Consider the following 21091-nt stretch of genomic DNA (forward strand, 5'->3'; position numbering starts at 1 on the left):
AAAAAGTTTTAGTAATGTGACATTGTTCACTGTGAGTTAGTTTCTTTAATGAGAGACAAGACTGCACTCAACTACTAAAACAAAGGAACTGATTCATGTTTAATGTGTCCAGAGAATCACTGTGTTGAAAGCCAGACATAAAAGGGTGAATGAGTCAGGAGAAACCAGAAAGCCTGATTTAACATGCCATTCTATATTTACCATTAACTGTCAGATGTCCCTTTGTTAACAACAGGGGGCTGCACGTAACGTGTTCTGGTAAGAGAGACTTTGGACCTTGAAAAGTCTGGCAGCACCGTCACCCAGGTGCTACACAAGTTGTCCCTTATGCAGAACATGAAACAATCCCGACTACATGGAAGATTAATTTCTGGGATCATATGGATGTTGTCAGTGGGAACACTGCAAGCAGAAAAAGGACAGGGAGGAAGCCCTTTGCTTCATGGTTTTGAAATACAGTTTCATTAACTATAGGTTAGGCCAAGACTAGTTATGCATTGATGTTTACATATTTAGATGAAAATGGAATAACTAACTCAAACAAACCTGTTTCTTTCTCTTAAAAACAAAAAATAACACAAGTGTAACTTTCTCTGTACTGTACATCTTTTCCTGGAGTTTAAAAGCTTTTACACATTTGCAGAGCTCTAGTAGCCTTGAACGCTGACCTGCCGTGGAGGTTTTTGTTCTTTAAATCTTATCAAAATAGTGAATATCTGCAATTCATTTCAGAACTGTGCTCTGCATTAGGAAGTTAATGTACCGATTAATTTACCTAATTACAGTAAAACAAACAATCCTGCAACTGAGGCTGGTCTGTTCACTTACTTAAAATGCAATTACGCACAGCCACTGCACAGATAGAATCAGATGCTAGATATCTGGGGACTGGGCCGTGATAAAATTTTAAACATTTCTTCTGGCCATGTTTCTGTTTTTCAAGTCTGTCTCTTCTGAAATATCAGAGACTAGTTTGACATTTAATTTCCATGTCTGTATTGAAACTAGGAAAATACATGGCTCTAGAGGAAGACACTGAGAGAGAAGTAAATATAAGCTAATCAGTCATGGAGTTCCTGGATGATAATGAACATGTTTCCTATACACAGTGTACAGGGAAAGTAAAGTTCAGTTTCTGTGCAGAGAGCTCACACCAGATCAATTAACTACTGAAATCTCATTTAGGAGCTGGACCTGAGCCTCAGTTTGAGATCTTCAATGAAATGTAAGTGGTAGAGGAACCTCATAATTCCTCTCACAAAGGACTGGGCATCACTGTAAATGTTCAGTGTGCAGACTACCATTGACAAAGTAAGTTTTTCATAAAGGTGCTGTCTCCCAGATAGAGAACTTCAAAACATGTGTCCCTCCTGAATCCCATTTCAATGGAAGTATAAGAAGAAATTCTCAATGATGAAGAAAAATAGGATTTTTAACCTAATTTACTATAATTTTAACTTGCCTTTCTTGAATGTTTTGAAACTCTGAATTTCATATACAAGAAGCATGACTCACATACCTGTGCTGATCATTGCTTATTTTATTAAAGAAAGTATTCAATTTCAGTAAAGAACTGTGGAAATTCTGTGTTGTGCAACAAGCACAGGAAGCATCATGGAAAATGATACTGACAGAGTCAGAACATCTCTTGATCAAGACTAGTACTCAGCTCTGACATAAAGCTTTATAATTTCTGTCTTATTTTAACATGCTATACTGCTACTCCTATTTTTTAATGTGTGAAAGACTTACAGAAAAGGGAGAATTTGGACTTTTATCTGCAGCAGAGCACTGTGTGGCAGCCTTTAATTGCAAGTTAGGAGTGAAGCCATCCTGTATCTTAATTTGAGGAACTATTTGGTTAAAGACAACTGGAGGAGTGTCTTCTCAAAAGGCAGTCTTGTTGTTGGATTAGAAACAATTAATTTTTATGACTTTTCACAGAAAAAGTAATGAATATTAAAAATCAGAATTTTTTTTCCCTCTACTCTTCAACTTGAGAAAAACATTTAAATTTGAGAAACAGTTTGGTTAGTCCAAAATTCCTGTTTCCACTCAGAGCCCTGCTTACTCCTGAGTTAAGATGGCATACATTTGATAAAAATATAAGTATCCAGTGTAATAAATTTCTGAGAGTCCTATCTGAATAGGCTGGCTTATGTACCAAGAGTGAATCAATGACCTTGGTATCACTGGCAAGTAATGTAACAAAACAATTAAGAGTTTTCTCCTGAAAAATTCAAAAGGGAGGAATAACTGTTCCATAAACTGATACCAAGAGAAGACAATATTTTCTTTACTGGACTTTTTTTTTTTTTTAAGTACTTAAAATACTTTCAGTTTAAGATGGCATTTTAAAGCCCAAAGGACTTGCACAGGGAATCTAGCAGGGCACAGAATAATTTAGAAAAAAATTTAATTCCTACTGAAAACACAGAGAGAACTAAAATGTTATTTCAAGAATCAATTACATGAAAGAATTAGTATTGAATACTAAGACTTGTCCTCAAAAATTATCAAGATAAATACAAAAATGATACAATAATAGAATAACAGTTACATGTCAGCACATTTAAATATTCATGAACTAAATATTTAGTAAAATTGTCCTAAGTAGCTCCAGAACCAATTCAAAGCTAAGTACAGAATATACTTGGATCCATCCAAATTCTTGAAAGTGTCTCCACTGTAAAGGAAACTATGGAAATTTGAAAAGTGTAAATCTTTCTAATTTGACCTGATGGTTCTTATCTTGACTCTGCCTGCTTATTTCATCTTAACTGAGCAAAAGGAAAATCAAAATGGTCGCTAGAAAACAAAAGATTAAAAGAAACCATATAACTTCAAGGGGAAGCAACTTCCTGGTTTGGCAGTGCACTGGCCACATAGTCACATTATTGGGATTTCAAAAACGTAGTTGAAATAGCATTTGCAAAGATCCTGAGAATCAGAATTGAGATTTAAATTTTAGTTTAAATAATGAAGCCTGTTTTCCTACAGCTAGGTCTGTGTTCTGTTTCCCTGCTCTCCCATTATTGCAATACCAGCCCAATCCATAGAATTCCCTATAATTTCATACGTTTGCAATACCTGTAGTTCCTCCTCTCCACGTCTCTCCCTTGCCACACCTGCTCAGTATTAATAGACCCTTCCTATGCCATCTAACCCCCAAGGGGCAAAAAACAACAAAAAAGTTGTTCCTGTTTCTGAGTACCCTCTGTGCTGCTTGGCTGGCCTGGATGTGCATGCTGAATGGTAATCTGACAAATCAAACAGAAGAAATAATTTTGAGTTTGATCTATAAACTTTCCCTTCACTGTAGAACAAATCTGCTCTATCCAGATAATGCTTTTCACAAAACTTGCAGGAAGTTGATAACTTTGAACTCTCTACCAACCTGTCAGATTTGGGTGAATTGGTCAGTGCAGGAGACATGATAGGCACACATGAAGATTACCTACGTCTCCTTCTGTAATCAGACTAGAAGAAATTTCTGATGAGAATAGTTGTACCTACTATAAAGAAACAACTCAGAGATGTTAAATATTGAGTTTAAACATCTGACAATGGCTGAGTTTCTGTTGTCATTTAGATGAATCCAGAATAATTCCACTTGTGTAGTTCTGTATTAGTAAAACTGTGATCAAAATGTGATCCAATGCTCTCCCAAGATGCAACATGTCCTTTACAACAACAAAGCAAATGAAGCAAAAGAGAATGAAAAGTGAATTAAAAAAACATTGATCTTGCAGATACAAAATAAAGTTGGGATAAATATTAGCACTGATGATTTCCTTTCCATTATCCACAATGTGTTTTTCCTCACAAAGAAGAAGTGGTTTAATACCATCTATAACTCATATAATGGATGAAGCGTGAAAGATGCCTTCAAGCAAGTAAGCAGCTTGGCTGTGCCTCAATTTGTCATAGTCATACACAAAGAAAAAATGCACCTCCTAATACATTCAAACATGTTGCATCCTGGAAGAACAACCCAACATCTGGACATCTATAATACAGACTGCAACATCATGACTGCATGTCAAAGTAATTAATTAATTTCATTTCTTTCTGCCAGATAGAACACATGTATTCACTACAGAAAACACAACATTTGATCTTACTAATTTAATGAGAACACCTATTTCTTCTGTAGCAGTTTTCATTTAGAAACTCTAGTATCCAACACAAAGGAGGTTAGGCTCACCATTTTATAAAATGTAAATGAAATACAAAGAGGGAATGGGATACATCCAGAATGACGGAGCAGTCCAGAAACAGGGTTGGGAACAGAGCCTAAATTCTTGAATATGAGTAGGGAATTCTAGTATTATTGAATTTACTGGTACCCAAAATCCGTCCTGTCAAGAGAATTTCCATGGCATTTCAGAATTGCAGAATGAGAATAACCACATAATTCTTTGGATAGGCTCACCATAGTAAAGTTCAACTCTTGTATGCAGAAGATTCCCATGGGCTTTCAGAATACTCTGACCTGCTGCTTTTATATTCTATGTTTTCTATCATATCTAGCAATTCAGTAAGCCCCTTGCTCTGATGCAGAGATCACTAAAGTTACAGGAATAAAATAATTCATAGAATCATAGAATTGTAGAATAGTTGAGGTGGAAAAGGCCCCTGGAGATCATCTAGTCCAAACACCCTGCTCAAAGCAGGCTAAGCTAGAACAGGTTGCCAAAGAATGTGTCCAGTTGAATTTTGAGTATCTCCAAGGACAGACTCCACAATCTCTCTGAGAATACTATTCCAGTATTTAATCACCCTTACAGTAAAAGAGAGTTTTTTAATGCTTAAATGGAACTTCTTGTATTTCAATTATCTCAGTAAGCTGTGAATCTAAGCACGCTGAAGAGGCCTGGAACCCATCTGCTGAGGATGAAAGTTGTTGAGACTGTCTTACTGATCTCAGAGCATGGTGGTCCCTAAGAAACCCACAACTGGGCTGCTGCCATCAGATTCTATGAAGAGCCTAAACAACAAGACCCTCTTCCCAATACACTTCTGACTAAGCTCTGACAAAAGCAATTCCTCACCTGAGGTTGAAAACAAACTCATTGGGCTCTGTAATGAGATTCATATTCCAAGTTGTATCATAACCTCACTAAATCTGGAAGGAAGAGTTATGACCCTCTACCAGTATCACCAAACTGGACTCTGTGGAATGCCAGTAGCTGAAATTTATCCTAGAAGATGGAAATAAGATTTGCAGAAATGCATGTGTTTGCTTACTGCTATCCCAATTGAACTAGATACTTATGTAACTGGGAAGCACTAATAGACAGGCTAAAGAAGATGATGAAGCAAAGGTTACTCTGGATTCCCAATAATTCATCAAGCTTACAGTCATGTCTCCCTACCTCCCATCCCAGCAGCAAACTTTGCAATCCCTATGGAAAAATGGACCTTCCATGCAAATGTTCATACCTTTCTGCAGACCTGCCTCCTGCAGTTTGTGTTTCTAGGCTTTGATATTTATTTAGGATACTATTACTGCAAACTAAGTGAGATAGGGTATCAGACTTTGGTCCTTGGCTAAAAACTCTCCTACAATCAATTTTCATGATTTACTAATACCGCTACATAATTAGAACACTGCAACTCTGTACAAAGGGTTCATAAAGGTGAGATTTAATCAGACAGTAGGAAGGGTAAGAAACCCTTACCTCTATTACTATCACAAATATCCATTGTTTCATGTTTCAGCTGTTTCTGTTAAAATTTGAATTTTGCAGGCTAATTTCACCCAATCTGCCCTGTATTTGACGCACATATTTTTAAGCATTCTGGACAGGGCTTATATAGCCTAGCAGTCTCTGGCCCTTGCATCAATAGGCACTGTATGATAGGCAGAAAAGCTATTGAAAATGATGAACTGCAGAGACTTTTTTGTTGAATGACCACCCTCCAAGATCAAAGAATGAGTGTTTTATCTCTCTTCTTTCTGGTTGATGCCCACAAAGATCTTCCTGATATAAAATACTCTCAGTAATAATACACACATCATTTCTATCTGGCATTTACAGTTGTTTCTAATGGGGCCTAAATGGTTCTTGCACAACACACACAAAAGCTATGAAAGTGGTTGAAACTTACTATTACAAAGCGGTTGTGGATGGGAACCTTTCTCACACGCTTTCCCTTTTTCACCTTTCTTCAGTGAAGTCCCTATAGTTCTTTAAGCATAAATCTATGTGTAGCAGTAGGTCTCTTTATTTAACTCCACAACCCAGAAACTCAACGTGCATTGTTATTATCTGATTCTACTCATCTTTTAGGTCACTGATCATATTTCATGAGTTCTTGCAATTACAAGAAGAGTGACACCCACATCCGTGACGCTTGGGTCTTTTCCCAGTATCCCTGACAAATGGCCTTCACCATGCTTTCTTGAACAAGATTCAGGTCTTTTGAACTCTCATTTTCACTCCCAAACTTTCAGATATTCTGCTGGGTTAACACAGGTATGCTGAATAAGTAAAAACCTGCAGTTTCTCTGCACTGAATCAAGTCTTTTTGAGCTGCAAAGAAGTGACTGGAGGATGTGCTTGTTATAGACCATATATTCAAGACAATCAAATGGTATAAGGAAGGGTTAAGACTGAAGGTGTAAAATATTTTCATGAGTACAGAAATACAAGCGAACTTTTGACTGTAGAAATTTTCCTTAATGTGCAATATTTCTGGTATTTCACCTAACATTTTTGTCAGTAACAAAATAAAAACTGACTACTGAAAACTGCACTTTCTTTGCTTGCACTACCCTTCTAGGCCAACAAAAGGCAGTTTTGGCAGTTGAATACACTATAACTTCCAGCATCCCACTTCAATACATCATGTTTAAACATTAAACAGTGTTTATTGAAGCTGTAGTGCCGATGACTACTATAGAATAGATGTTTACGTTCGTTTATAAATACTTAAATGGGTTTCTTTGCTGGCACCAAAAAAAGACAAATGCCACTTTAACCAGAGCACTTCACCTCTAAATCCTTCTTCTGTCAGGTTATCACCACTGGTTTGCAAGCATTAGATTCTTTCCCACTTTAGTAAGTTGTTTGCATGATAAAAAGACATTCTTTCAACATCTCGGCTTTTCCCATTTGAGGCAATTCCTGGCATGTTGAAGTTTGCCTTCCCTTTATCATTGCCGTCCCTTTTGTTCTCTAAAATTCACTGTCATTTTCACCCTCATTGCCCTGGCTGTGGCATCTCCCACCACTATTCTATCCTCCCTCCTTCCACTTCACTTTCTTATTTTGACAAAATCTCTAATTTCTACTTGGTAGAATCAGCCAGTAACTGTCTGCTCACAAGTGTGAAATTCTTGGTGCCTCACATGCAGCATAGTGTTCATTTTGCAAAACATCTGAATTCAGCTGTTTATCCCTAGCTGCTTCTGGCTGTCGTCTCACCTTGCTTGTTTTTCCATTTCCCCTGACACATTCCTTCTCTGTCATGTCTCAATCTTCATTTTGCACTGCTTTTTACTCCCTGCTTCCATGCATATCACCTTCCCCCTGCTTTTCTTGGATTTGTCCTCTGTTCATAACTATATGTTTGTAATCGGTGGTTATGCTACAACAATCTCCTCTGGAGTGTCAGGTATGATGCTAGCACACCATCTGCTTATTTATTTCCTTTGGTCACAATACATTTCCTCATTTTGTATGCTTTTCCTTACAGAAAACTATGGGCCCTCTACATTCCCTACCAAAGATAGATTAGCAGTGAGAGCAAAATGCTCACCTGCGAGCAGTGGTGTGAAGACTGTTCTGCCAAACCCTGGATTTACAGTCAGATATGTACTTGTTAAGTCCTCTGCTATTTCATTATTTCTCTCCACATCACTGAGGCAGACAAGCTGTTTCAACAAACATGCCTTTCATTGGGGACACAAGATATCTGCTCCTGTGGCAAACTCTTTTTCAGTGTTTTATAAGGACTACAAATAAGTATCAGGGTATCATTTGAGGGGTCTAGGAGGGATTTTCATGAGTGTAATTTAGCAGAACAGGATTTCTCAGAGAAACAACTTCTGAAAATATTTCACTTCAAAAGTATGCTATCATACAATAGCACAAACACTGGGTAAAACAAAGAAGAAAACTCCTTGAAACTTCCCCATTTTACACATAGTGATTTAAGGTCATGATGGCCTACTCTTGGCACTGAGAAGCTACTAGAAATGCAAGTGATTGTAAGGCTATGGTAAAAAGAAACTCCAAAGAAAATTTTTACCTGAATTTTACCTGTACAATGGCACATTTATCTCTAGCTTTCGCTTTAAGAGAGGTCTCTTTTTCATACATATTTTATTGACATGGAAATAACTTTTAAAACAATAAATAGCAAAATGATTCAATATACTGTCATATACCCATTAGGCAATGGAGTAAATCAGCATTATCATTCTCTCATTTTAAACTGTCATGTTGCATCACTTCTGCATATACTTCTGCAGATCTGATCATCACATCTCTAAAGTTAGTAAAGCTGCCTCCAGGCTATGTTTTAAATGCAACCCACCCAAGACACGAAGGCCAGGTGCAGATTATAGCCTCACTCATCTTTAGCAAAGATATTCATTGATGGCTGAGCTCTTACCAACACCACTGCAGTCTGCTGTCCTTTTTCAGCTCTGATACGGGCCCAGTTAATCCACATGATGAATATACTCAACTCCCATGGAAATCAAAAACAAATATGGACTCCCCATCTTGTGGAGGCTTATCTAGGATCATACAAAATCAGGGTGAAGTCTGAGGAAAAATTTTAGCATGTAACACTTTCCCTTAGCAAAGACACTGCCAAATGTTAAACACCTGGTCAGTGAGTAGGCGTAGGAAGGGAGGGGACACGAACGATATGGACTTCATTTTTGGAAAGCTGTTCAGTACAGCAGCCAAAGTACAGTTAAAATAAACCCAGCTGCTATTCTTTTAAAATAAAAGATCTTTGTATGTAAATGCTGGAATTTACAGCTAAACAAAGAAATAATCACTAACAGGGAAAGCTGCATATCTCCATGCTTTCTCCCTGCAGCCTTTCCTCCCATGTCTAGGGCATACTCACTGATGCTGTTCGAATGAATTTACTGACTCTGCCCCAGCTCTCAGGTATCAGTACACAAGAAGCCTTGTATCTAACACTAGGTGATGAATGACTGCTATTTTCTAGCAAATTTTACCGGCTGGGGGCCTGAGGTAAATTTCAAGCCTTATTTCTGAATGAAACCTTTTGTTTCCCTTTTTGACTTCAACCTTTAACAACTGCCTATAAATAGTGTTGTAACTAGGAAGAACAGCATCTTTTGAAAAATCCTGAGAGCAGTGAATGGGGCAGTAGGGCCTTTCCCAGTCGTAGCACATCTTTTTGGAGACAGTCACTCATAACTCAGCAAAATTCAGAGCAGGCCTGAGGCTTCTCCAGGTTCAGGTGCCTGAAATAGCTCCCAGGAGATTTTCTGATACCTCAGTGTTGGACAGTGAGCAAAGCTCTGCCCTCTCCAAGCATTCCTTGAAATACCTCACCATACCTAAAACAGAGGCAAGTGGTTTAGAAGCTTTCCCCAAGGACCACTATGCCTTTTTTTCTGTTTGTTAGCAAGCAAAAACCCCAGGAATACTTTCGAGTGGGTGTCCACATCCGAGATTTTTGCCTACACTTTGGGAAAGGGAATTCTGCTCTTTTCTCCAAGTGACAGCTCTTTAGTGACCAGGCCATAAAATTATACCAATGGTACTTTTAAATTGATCTAAAGTCTGTTCGTTTGTGTAGTGCACATTTAAAGCCACGTTATTGTAAGATGCTTCAGCAATGAAATTTAGCATTAGCAATTCAGTTCATTAAAAAGGTTATTTTAGTAGGTTCTTTCTTTTATAGCTATTACCCTGTCTAAAGTGAGAAAAACCTCAGTCAAATTAATAAAACTAACAACTCGTCACACATACACTGCCTTTCTATGAAGTCTCCTCTGCTCTCACCAGTTTGGCAGCCAAGGAAAGATGTATGTGAGCCAAATTCCTCCTTGCATAACCACACAAAACCTGCATGGGAATGCATTTAGCCCGTTCAGTACTAGTAACCATGGTTTCATTTACTGAAAATTATCCTTAAACTGTAAAGTCTTAGTCAACCACCAAGCCATTCCCCAGAAAAGAGAAGAGCTACATTATAGACTTCACTTCCAGATGTGGCAGGTGTGCGTAAAGTTCAGTGGAGCTCTGCTTTGGGAGGGCAGGCTACTCTGTACTTTGTTACAAACACCTCATCAATGCGATTGTCTTGCTTTGGTACAGAACTTCCATGTACAACCCTGCTTGCTCCCAAAGGTTCACACCCATATCTCTTCTCTGAAATCTAAATGTCTTTTTATACTCCCTTTTGAAGCATCAGTCCCTGATATACTGCCCTAATGACAGGCAATAAATAAGGTTTCGTACAACAAGGCTTGCCCACAGCTTCCCTCATCTTTGGTTTTCAGCATGAATTCAGTGCTGGATTCAGAGAGCCAGTAGACTGATTTTCCAAATACCCAGCATATACAATTGCCTAATAATTCGGTTACATGGAACACAGAATTTCTGTACTGTTCATATACAGCTCACCAGGGGCTGGAGAGTAGGTAAATGTGAGATGGTATGCCCAGATAGCCAGTAGGTCTTAAACCTGGCTTCTCACCTCCCGTTTGTAAGCTATGTGCCTTAAATCAATGTATATCTATAATTATATCAAAATTATAATTATAGAATTGTTCGTTATTAACTATATAACATATAGAATTTTCAATGTATCATTTATCTAGATTTGGAAAGACCCCTTTCTGTATGTCTTTTATTCCCAGCTAAGCACTTGAGGACCAGATCAATACAGGCATGTCTGTTGACCACTGCAGCTGACTACATAAATCCCAGCAGCCCCAGTCTGGATCCACACAGTCACTTTCTTTACAGTAGTATAGAGAGAAAGTCTGTGTGCATAGAAAGACTACATCAAGAGAAAGAGAAAGACTACAAAATAGTTTTGCTACCTCAGGCCAATTTAGAAGACAAACTCTTAGCATGCAGCAGCCTCATCAGCTACTGCCCTGGGTACAGACGGGAAGCATGGTTTTAACAGATCATCTGAATTTTATATGAATATTCACTCTAGCACGTAACTCATTATGGGCTTACCTCTTAAACCAAAGCAGTCAAACATGGAAAGAACTGGATGCTTTAACAGAGGAGACAATTGTGGTAATATTGTAATAATTACATATAATTGGGCAGACATTCTGATAACATTTTACATTTTAAAAAAATCTTTATTAGACAACTGGAAATCTGTTATACTATATACCCAAATTATTTTCTTATCACATCTCTATCCTCTGGTACTCACCTATGCGGTAGGTCAAAACATCACCTCTGTTTAGAACTAAGGAGTATGTTCAGATCACTGACCTGTGTATCGTGCTCCTGCTCTGCAGGAGACCTGACATTAGGCTTAAGCCTCTCTTTCTTGATACTGGTGAAGCTGAATGTTTTAGTTCATTGAAAGAAGTACCTGCTATTGCTCAGCCTGGATGATACTCAGTAACCCTTGGTGCCTAAATGAGATCCTCATCAACCTGATTTTCCCCCCTCATTTCTTAAGTTCCCATTCAGATAATGACTTAAGCATTTATCTAACTTAAATAACATAGGTTGTTCATTATTGAGTTTAAAAGGACTATTCATATGCATGAAGTACATTGCTAGATCAAGCCTTAAGAGCAACGGCACGCACTGGAAGACAGAACTCCAGGGACTGAAGCAGAGTCAGGTCAGCTCAATTGACTCTTCAAAATCATTCAAAAGAGGCAGTCTCAAAGGAGGGCTGGGACTGCTGGGGGGAAATATCTGTCACTACCTTGGCTTTAGACGCGACCAGCTGATTTAAGGAAGCCCATCCTTTCCCACACTCTGACAGGGAAGATGAAGATGAAGGTGAAAAGTAAAATGACACAAGGTGCTGAATTTCTGTTTTTCACTCACTTTAGTACAAGACTTAGGACAACTGGCAACTGATCTATTCATCATCAATGAATCACATAGAAGAAGTGTAGAAAGCAATTTCTTCCCAAAGTAAATCTTGGATCTACTTTTCCTTTTTCAGAATCAACTGTTGCCCTTTGCTCAGCCCGGTTACTGTGGGAAAAGCCAAGGCTCATATGACTCTCATACCTTTCCATAAGCTTGCAGCACCTCCAAAGCGGTTAGCTCATGGAAGCTTAGAGGTACTACCATATCTTTAACAGAGTGAGGAGAAACTGCCACAAATAATTGAGTACATATTAACAGCTTCAGCAAGAGACAAAATATTCCCACTGAATGAAAAATTATGGATTAGCCCAGTTTAATGCAGCCAAATTATCTGTGTAAAAATATATACAGGACATGCTGCTGTGCTACTAACTGCACTGAACAGCAGCTTGTGTTTACATTTTTATTCCCTGGTTACAGGCTGTCCTGCGTAGGCTGGGCCCATGAATATATGCTGCTACAGAGACTGCTTAACACATGCAACCTGGGTACTCAAGCCAAAGTGCGTGGGCCCAACATCCAGCAGAGGCAAAAATTAAACACAAGCTGTTTACCTGATTACACCAGTTCAGCAGTGGTTGAAGGGAGTTGGATATTTTTTAAGTTTAAGGAAGAGCAAACTGTTAGAACTGAAAGAGACAGAAATCAATTCCACTCTGTAACTGCTGTGGAAAGATCCTTGTATGAGCTCCTCATTGGAGTTTGTTTTTATACATTTGCATCTCTTTGCACGATGTAGTTGTCACTGAGTCTACAAATCACATCAAAATTAAGCTGCAATTTGAGCTTGGCTTAAATGAAAAGTGTATTAAAACTTTAAAGTCCACATGCTATGGATATGAAATTCTGTTTCAGCTAAAGCAATAATTAAGCCTGGATCCCAACTGAAGTTTCACAACTTTAAACAGAGCTTTAGAAACTGCATCTAAACTCAACAACCGGCGTGACAAACGAAATTAATGTTTCCATCCCTGGAAACATTCAAGCTCATGTTGGACAGGGCTCTGAGCAACCTGATCTAGTTGGAGATGTCCCTGCCCATTGCAGAGGGGTTGAACTAGATGACCTTTAAAGGTCCCTTCCAACCCAAACTATTCTATGATGCTACGATTCTACATGGGCTTTGATGGGAACAGAAACATTGTACCCGGTTCTGTCACCTCATTCGGCACTTAGATACAACAGTCATTGTGATACAAACCCACGGCATAGACAAATTCCCATACAAGAAACATGGACAGATGTCCTTCAGGGACAGACCCTGAATCTAAGTAGTGTCCCACTAACAGTTTAGAACAGCCGAGGTCTTGCACCTTTGCACCTCTTTGGTGGACCTTGGTGGTTTCCCAGTCAATCCTATCCTAAAAACCTGAGGACAAAAAATTAACTAATGATTCCAGCATATCAGTCCCTGACATTAGGCTGAATTTTGGTTGAGCCTGTATTCACAAACCAGGAATCTTTCCTTTGAATTTTATTTCTACTTCAGAAAGAGTTCTAAGCCTTTTGAGAACATGGAAGCCAAAATCAAGCCTGAAAAACACCACAGACTCACTTTAAAATACTCTATTTTTCTCCTGAGATTTCTACTGTTGCTTTCCATAGCTTGTCAAGCAACCCCCCTTCAGATTTAGCAAAGTATCTGCAGTCCTCATTCATCACAAGTCTCAGCACTGAAGCACTCCAGCTGCTCTAGGGCTATACCCTTAAATGTGATCTTGCTGTGATGTTATACTTGCCTGGTGTTATGACCTTGGCTATTTTTGACAAAGAGATAAAAATGAAATAAGCTCTTGCTCTTAATGACAGTTGGTACAAAACATCCTTTCCAAAGAAAACTATGTTATCCATATGTGTACATTACTGATCAGCCTATGCCAGACAGCAACATTATAATCTCTCTCGCCCAGGTAACATAGCATGAGGAAAGATGGTTTGGCATTATTATGCCAACGTCTCTTTAATTACACTTTGGGCAAGTACTAAATTTTCTCCTGAAACTAATAACAAAGCAAACATTTTCAAAACTACTTTATTTTTTCATTACAACCTCTGTGTTTGTTTACTTCGAAATTTCTCAAACTGGCACACACAATTTTGGAAGGTTCTTACTTTTAATTCAGGGCTCTTGCTCTGAACTTTCTTTTTCCTACCTGTTGTCCACTGTTTTGTGAATTCCCTTCTAACCACAAAAATTTCTGTTAACTTCCCCGCAGTGAAAAATGCTCATGAGAGTAAAAATGGTCTTCAGTAATATTGTCTATGAGTTTTAGCATTTTGAAAGAAAGACCACCTTATTCCTTATAGGCCTGATGAATTCAATGACAGGCTTGTTTAGATTTCACTGAGGTCTTTTTAGCTGTTTCTTCAAAACTGACTCAGCAACATCCTTAAACACCTGCTTAACTTAAAGCAGATGAAAAGTCTTACTGATGTGTCAAGTTAAGGTATGCTTAAGTGCTTTGCTGGATTGGGGCCTAACGGCTTGCAAATACAGGTGGCTATTACCAAGAGCCAGAAGAGGCCAGGTAACCACCAACAATCAATTATATTCCTACCAGAACTTCAAGCCAGTATATCCTACTGTTTGAAGTTAATTGCTTTGAAATAATTGGACTGGTGAGCAGGTAAGTTCACACAGAGCATTTGCAATTTTCCTTTGTGTTTAAAAGAACAACAGTGCAGATTACGTGGACAAAACAGGCATGATTTTAGTAAAACAAGTTAAAAGGGAAGGGAAAAGACCTTTCCTTTTAATTTTTAGCATCATTAAAACCTTGAAAACATTTTATTCAAGAGCTTCTTCAGTTAATACCTCATTACTTCTTTTTTTATTGTTATGGTAATCAAGCCTTAATATATTGCAGTTTTATAGCATGAAATCAAGGCTAGGCCTGAGGGCATCGACAGATGTACAACAGCATGCAGTAAAACACAGGTATAGAGGCATGCAGAGCTGAATATGGCACAGGGTTTTTTTATAATTGTTTAGCAATTAATCTGAAGTTATTTTAACCTTGACAACAGATGAACTCTAACACATACCATGATTAGTCACTGGGAAGCTGCACCGAATAGCAAGTTTTGTGATTGTTGTCTTACAGGCTGAGTTTTAGGAAAGCGTGAAACAAAGTCTGAGAAAGATGATTAAATTGACTACAGGCTGTAGCTGTAACTATTCAAAACATTTAACTGAGTATATTCTAGCCAAGGGAGAATGGTAACACTGGGAAACTACATTTAACACCAAAACCTTGCCTCCCCAATGGAAATCTGTGCTCAGCGTCAGAATTCATACCCTCTCCTGGCATAGGCAGTCTTTGCGGCGCAACAAAAAAGAAAAACATTTGGATCTGACTTCTGATTTTGAAGTGACACTTGGACCTTGTGCTGGAGCTCTGCTTATGGTTGAATTTCACCCATCAAATCAAATGAGAGTTATATATAACTTTGAGAAAGTTATAATGGTCTGGTCTGCAGGGTGTTGAAATACTATCTCAAAAAGAGTGAGTGTCCCTAGATCTTTTCCAAGTAAATGACAACAAACAACCCCCAGTGTCAGGTAGGCTCCACTTCTCAACACTGTTTTCAGGAGAGATCATTCAGGAAAGAATTACAGCTCCTGGGAGATTTTCTAAATTTAAAGGAAGTGTTTTGGCTAGTAATCCCTTTCCCAGTGAAATAGTTTCAAACAGCCAATATTAAAAGCAATATGCCTGTGACTTAATAAAATCACCGATACTGAGAATCATATAGGAAAGTTCTATGGCACCATGGGGAGTGGGGTGGCACGCATACAGCCAACAGCTTCAGTTTATCCAGAACACAGCCCTACAGGGCCAGCCATTTAGAAACATCCAACAAACGATATTTGTCATTGCAAACACGGACCTTCATAGCTACCTGATATTAATGAAGTGATAGGAAGAAAGTAGGCACAGGTAATACAATATTCCAGTAGAAGTGAAAAATGTTTTCCACATTATTACTGGATAACAGTAAGACATGGCTCAATACGTGGATCATCAATGTATCTGAAAAACCCAGTTAACCTCAGTTAGGCAAAGGCTCCCAGCTTCTCTCTTCTCTCTTGGAAATACTCAGAGTTACAATTGTACTGTATTCAGCTGATATCTGTTCTATACCTTTTAATTTAAACAAAGTCTCCTAACAAGAAAAAGGCCAGTCATCTAAATTTCTAGTGTCAAGCATAAAGGTGAGCAGCTCTCTCAGCTGCAGTAAAAGCTAACTTCTATGAGGCCATTCACACTTACAAGCATTACATTGGACAGTGCTTGTTCAGATCAGACCTTAGGACAAGAATGCGTGTTGCCCAGTGTATAACAAATGGAATGAAAGACAATGGACACTATAGTCCAGCGAACACACTAATTGTATTAATAAAATGAAAGCTTAAATTTTTAAGCTAATCCTGGGCTATCATTTATAAAAGTTAACAGGGCATATTTAATTTAGGAATTGGCTAACGCTTCGCTTTCCACCGCTGAAACCTCATAAATGAAATATACTGGATTGCTGCCCAGTGCGGAAATAAAAGTTATGAATAATGTTTCTATCTCAATCATTGTCAGTGCTTTAATATTCCTAATTACTTTAAAAAGCTAAATATTCAATATAGGAAAAACCTTCTTTTTCTTTTTATCTTCACTTGCAAGATTAGTGCAATTTAATAAGAGTCACTGGGTAGTTTTAGTCCACGAGACCATTCTGTACTTTGACATCTTATTCTTTCCGCTTCATTATTACAAAGAATGGAGTGCTTGTTACTCTGTGTATGCATGTGTGTATAAATGTATACATCTATATGTGTATGTCTACATTATCATAGTATTTTTGTTTCTCATTTTTTTAACTTCTCTAAGTGTATAAATACTCACTGGCTGTTAGGTTAAACATATCTATTACTAAAAATAACCAAAGGATAAAATTAGTTCCTGAGATTCTAGACAATATTTTACAATTGAAGGTACTATTTTTCTTTTTAAAAATATTGTTATAGATATGTATTCAGTATATTATGCTGCCCAATTTTTTCCTTGTCTACCTGTCAGGTAATCCCAAAAGGTTGCTTCAAACCCCAAAGCACGGACTTTCTTTTTGTCCTTCCTGCTCTCTCCCTATTGCCTTTTCTGCTGTAACTGAGGAGACATCAGCAAAGCTGCAGACAAAACACCCATAACTTGACCAGAGAAGAGTCTGCTCCATTGACTTCAGCCTCTGGAGGTGTTTGTCCCCAGTCACATTTAACTCCTATTCTCTTCTAATACCTCCCTTTATAGATCCCTTTTCTGTTCTCTTTTTGCGTGGTAATGATGCCTCTTTTTTAAAATCTCAATCAGTCTGGGAGAAAGGGAGGAAGTAAAAGCAAAATGAAACGTTCATTCAGTAAATGACTCACAGCATCTTTCTCGATGCAGCTTTATTTACTTGCTTGATGCACAAATAGACTTCATTTAACAAGCTTATTTCCGTTATGTCAATAACGTATTGGGCCTGTATTACCTAATATCTCTGATGTTTGTACTGGAAAGAACGCTAGCTGTTTCATTCCAGCATGAACTAATCACATAGACTTAAACTTATCATTACCAATTAAGAGAGTTTGACATACATAGCTTCTCCAGCTGAAAGAATTGAAAGCCTCAAGCGTGAATTAACTTCCTAGTAAAAGGTGCAGAACTCCCACCTCCACCATTTCCCCAACTTCTGCAGTATGGATAATTTAGGGTGTGGATTTCAAGCCAGAAGGTAGAATCTGGGCTGCATGAAGAGTCAATGGCAGAAGTCCCACTGGCTTCAACAGAACAAGGATTCTGCCTAGAGAGTGTGCTTTCCAAAGTACTCCAAGTACTCCACAAAAGTATTTAATGAAGAATGTGTTGTAGTAAAGATTTAAGAGAGAAAAATTTTCATAATAGAGCTATATTATCTATATTGGTATCCCAATAACAGGACCAAAAGCATTAAGAGCATCCTCCACTGCATTTAACACTTCTTTGTAAAAACAAAGCAAAAAAGGTGAAAGTCATTATCACAGGAAAGGGTATTATCACATAGTAATTGTTGCAAAATAACCAACTGACAACCTTAATTTTTCTACTTAAAGCATCCAAGTTCTAAGGCCACTGCTTTATTTAAGGCCTTTTTTAATAGCAGCATATATCTTTATCACATTTTTGTAATCTTTACTCACCACTAGAGCAATCAGTACCTCCCCATCCTGGTTCACAATGACAAGTGTCAGGAGACACACATCTTCCATGCACGCACTCCTCTGTGCAGAGTGCTGTTAAGAAGAAACAATACACAGCATTGTAAACATATTAAGTGGTTGGTAAACATACAGTAAACTATGCCTTAGAGAGCAATATTTTGTTTAAAAATATTAAATGAAGCAAACACACCAAAAAGAATTACTTGCAAGATTTAATTAATACTAAGTGACCAAAATAAAATAACAGGTCTCTTGGCAGCGATAAACTCATTTGTCACTTCAGCTTTTTGTAATGAAAAACTCTAACACCAGAAATTACTTTGGTTAGCAGTTTTGCTTCATAATAACATTTTTACCAAACTGACACTTATTATTATTGTATTACAGAATACCAGCTTCTTCTATTGCACTCAAGTTGCTACTGTCCATAAGATAAAATGGAGCTCAGTTTTGAAAGTATATTAAGATCCAAAATAGATTTGAAAAAATAGCTCAAGGAGAAGAAATAATTTTACTGCATGATGCAGTAGCTATAAGTGCAGCCTTGCTTTTTCAAGGTCATCAAGTTTTCCATAACTACAGTGTTCTATATCTTATTTGTCCAGTGTTACATTATTGAAAGTTCAATATCCTCAAGGTTCAAACTCTGAAAAACCGGTTGGTTTTACTGTCTCACTTGCCAGTTGACTAGAGATATACATGGGAGAATCTCCTTTTCTTCTCCCTGGGTAGGAACAGCTCATGGTTTTAAGACTTCTCTTCTCCTGTGCTGCTTTGGTGTCAGACTTACTTTCCAGTGCATGCCGGTATGCCCATCACATACAGAAGAACTTGGACAATACTGAATAACTACTTTAAAGGCTGAACTTTACTGCTTACTACCTTATTTCCATTTTACCACTTAGGACATATTGCCAAAAACTCAGTGTGTCAGTGATTCAAATTTTATGGTTAAGTTGGAACATATAATTTCTATTTAGACTAACATGTATGAGTTATTAACAAATATGTTGTAGTGGCAATGAGATCACTATATTAAAATATATATACACATATATAACATATATCATATATAACCTATGTTTGTATATCCTGTGTTTTTATATCAGATGGGAAATGTGGGTGTTGTGCTTACTTAACCACGAACTGGCTGAAGCTGGACTACAAAAGACTTATTCCAAGACAAAGATTAATTCATTCCTGTCTAAAACAAGGCCAGCAAAGCTGATTTGGGAAGTAGCTTTGTGTTGCTGTACTGAAAACCAGGCTGAACTACCCAATTCATTTTAAATCAGCCAGTGAACCTTCTTAAAGTTGCACTGGGAGTGCGTATGAAACACCCTTTCAGTTCCCAGGTACCTCATGGGCCAAATGTTTTCCACCAACGTCTTTTACATTTGAACGATTCCTGCTGCATTTGACATTCTGTTTGGACTACAGATTGGATCACATCTTGAATCTGCACTCAGGCTGGCATCAAAGTTGATGGAAACATTTTGCTGTCTATTCTGTGTTTGGGTCATTGCAGACCAAACCCACTAAGCTATTCACAATGTATTTAAATCCAACTTCAAATCACAAGTGAACTTTGAATAATCCCATGGGACAAATCTTCCTGCTCTTTATCCATCAAATCATGTGACTAGTGATTAGAATGTTGCCTCATTATAACAACTGCAAGATCCTTCTAGATTAGTCATTTCCTTTTAGGTTCGCTGCTTGTCAAAAGTGCGATTTATTCTTATTTCATATCTTGTGTTTAGACAGTATTGCAGGGGGCATGAAATATTGATAGCTAATTCTCTAGTCACTAATTGTCCTAATCTTTTGTGCATTTATTTTACTTGAGTTAGGGTTTCTGAAGACAGCTAGTCATCTTAGTCTACAGCTGTAAGATGAAATTCAAGACAGGGTATTGGAAAAACAGGATTTTCCAATAAAGAAATACACACCTTCATGCAATCATTTAAAAATGGCTGGTTATCTATGACAAGAAATCCACATACAGAACAGCCACAAATTTATATTTTGTTATTAAAAATACAGTGTCCTAAAAGATATACAATATGGTGGGATAAGGATACTCTGAAAATTCTGCCCTGTATAGCTTTATTTAAGAATACGATTCTCATTGATGTAACTCTTACACATTAGTTTTGTAAGAGGTATGGAAACTGGAACTGAAGATTTTTCTGTTCCCTGTATGGACATTTACAATAATAAATAATTCTTACATGTAAAACATGCAACTTTTTTATGCTTTTAACTAGGCCAGGTTCTCGGGTCAAGGCATAATTTGTGAACAAGAAGATTGATGGTGAACTATTTCTTTGCTCTTCCAAATAACAAAACTCCTGCTCATTACTGGTCTAAATTTAGTTGATTTAGCCATACAAACATATCACACCTTAACTATGTTAACATAAATATGAAATAATAATGACTAATTAAGCTAATAAAGCTTACTTAATCACTTGTTTATGGACAGAAGTGCTGACTTCTGTAGTAGTGCTCCAGTCCCTTGGGAAAAGTGCTATGTGAGACTTACAGGCAAGACTCAAATTCCTCATTCCAAAGCAATCAGTGATATGCAAAATACGAAAAAGTACTACAGAGAACTGCATCTCTGTTTTTAGATGTTTTGAAGTTCCACATAGCTGAAGATGGCAACGTTTCATGAGCAATTAAAGAGTTAAGTAAGGTAAAGACATTCCATGGAACTGTGGCTTGTCTCATCTCTGGTTTATTAACTTGCTAAACAAGCAGCTAT

The 21091-nt window shown here is 37.7% G+C and overlaps 1 protein-coding gene across 2 annotated transcripts in view; it reads right to left on the bottom strand.

Annotated features, from left to right (window-relative positions):
- MEGF11 (multiple EGF like domains 11) overlaps window positions 1-21091 on the bottom strand; it is a 217581-nt gene that overhangs the window by 169534 nt on the left and 26956 nt on the right. For both annotated transcript variants that reach the window (XM_076348090.1, XM_076348089.1), the window contains exon 5: window positions 18301-18393. In XM_076348090.1, the coding sequence (XP_076204205.1) occupies window positions 18301-18393 (93 nt within the window). The remainder of the gene's footprint in view (window positions 1-18300; window positions 18394-21091) is intronic.

The sequence above is a fragment of the Aptenodytes patagonicus genome, chromosome 10, assembly GCF_965638725.1.
Source record: "Aptenodytes patagonicus chromosome 10, bAptPat1.pri.cur, whole genome shotgun sequence".
In the NCBI taxonomy this organism is placed as follows: Eukaryota; Metazoa; Chordata; class Aves; order Sphenisciformes; family Spheniscidae; genus Aptenodytes; species Aptenodytes patagonicus.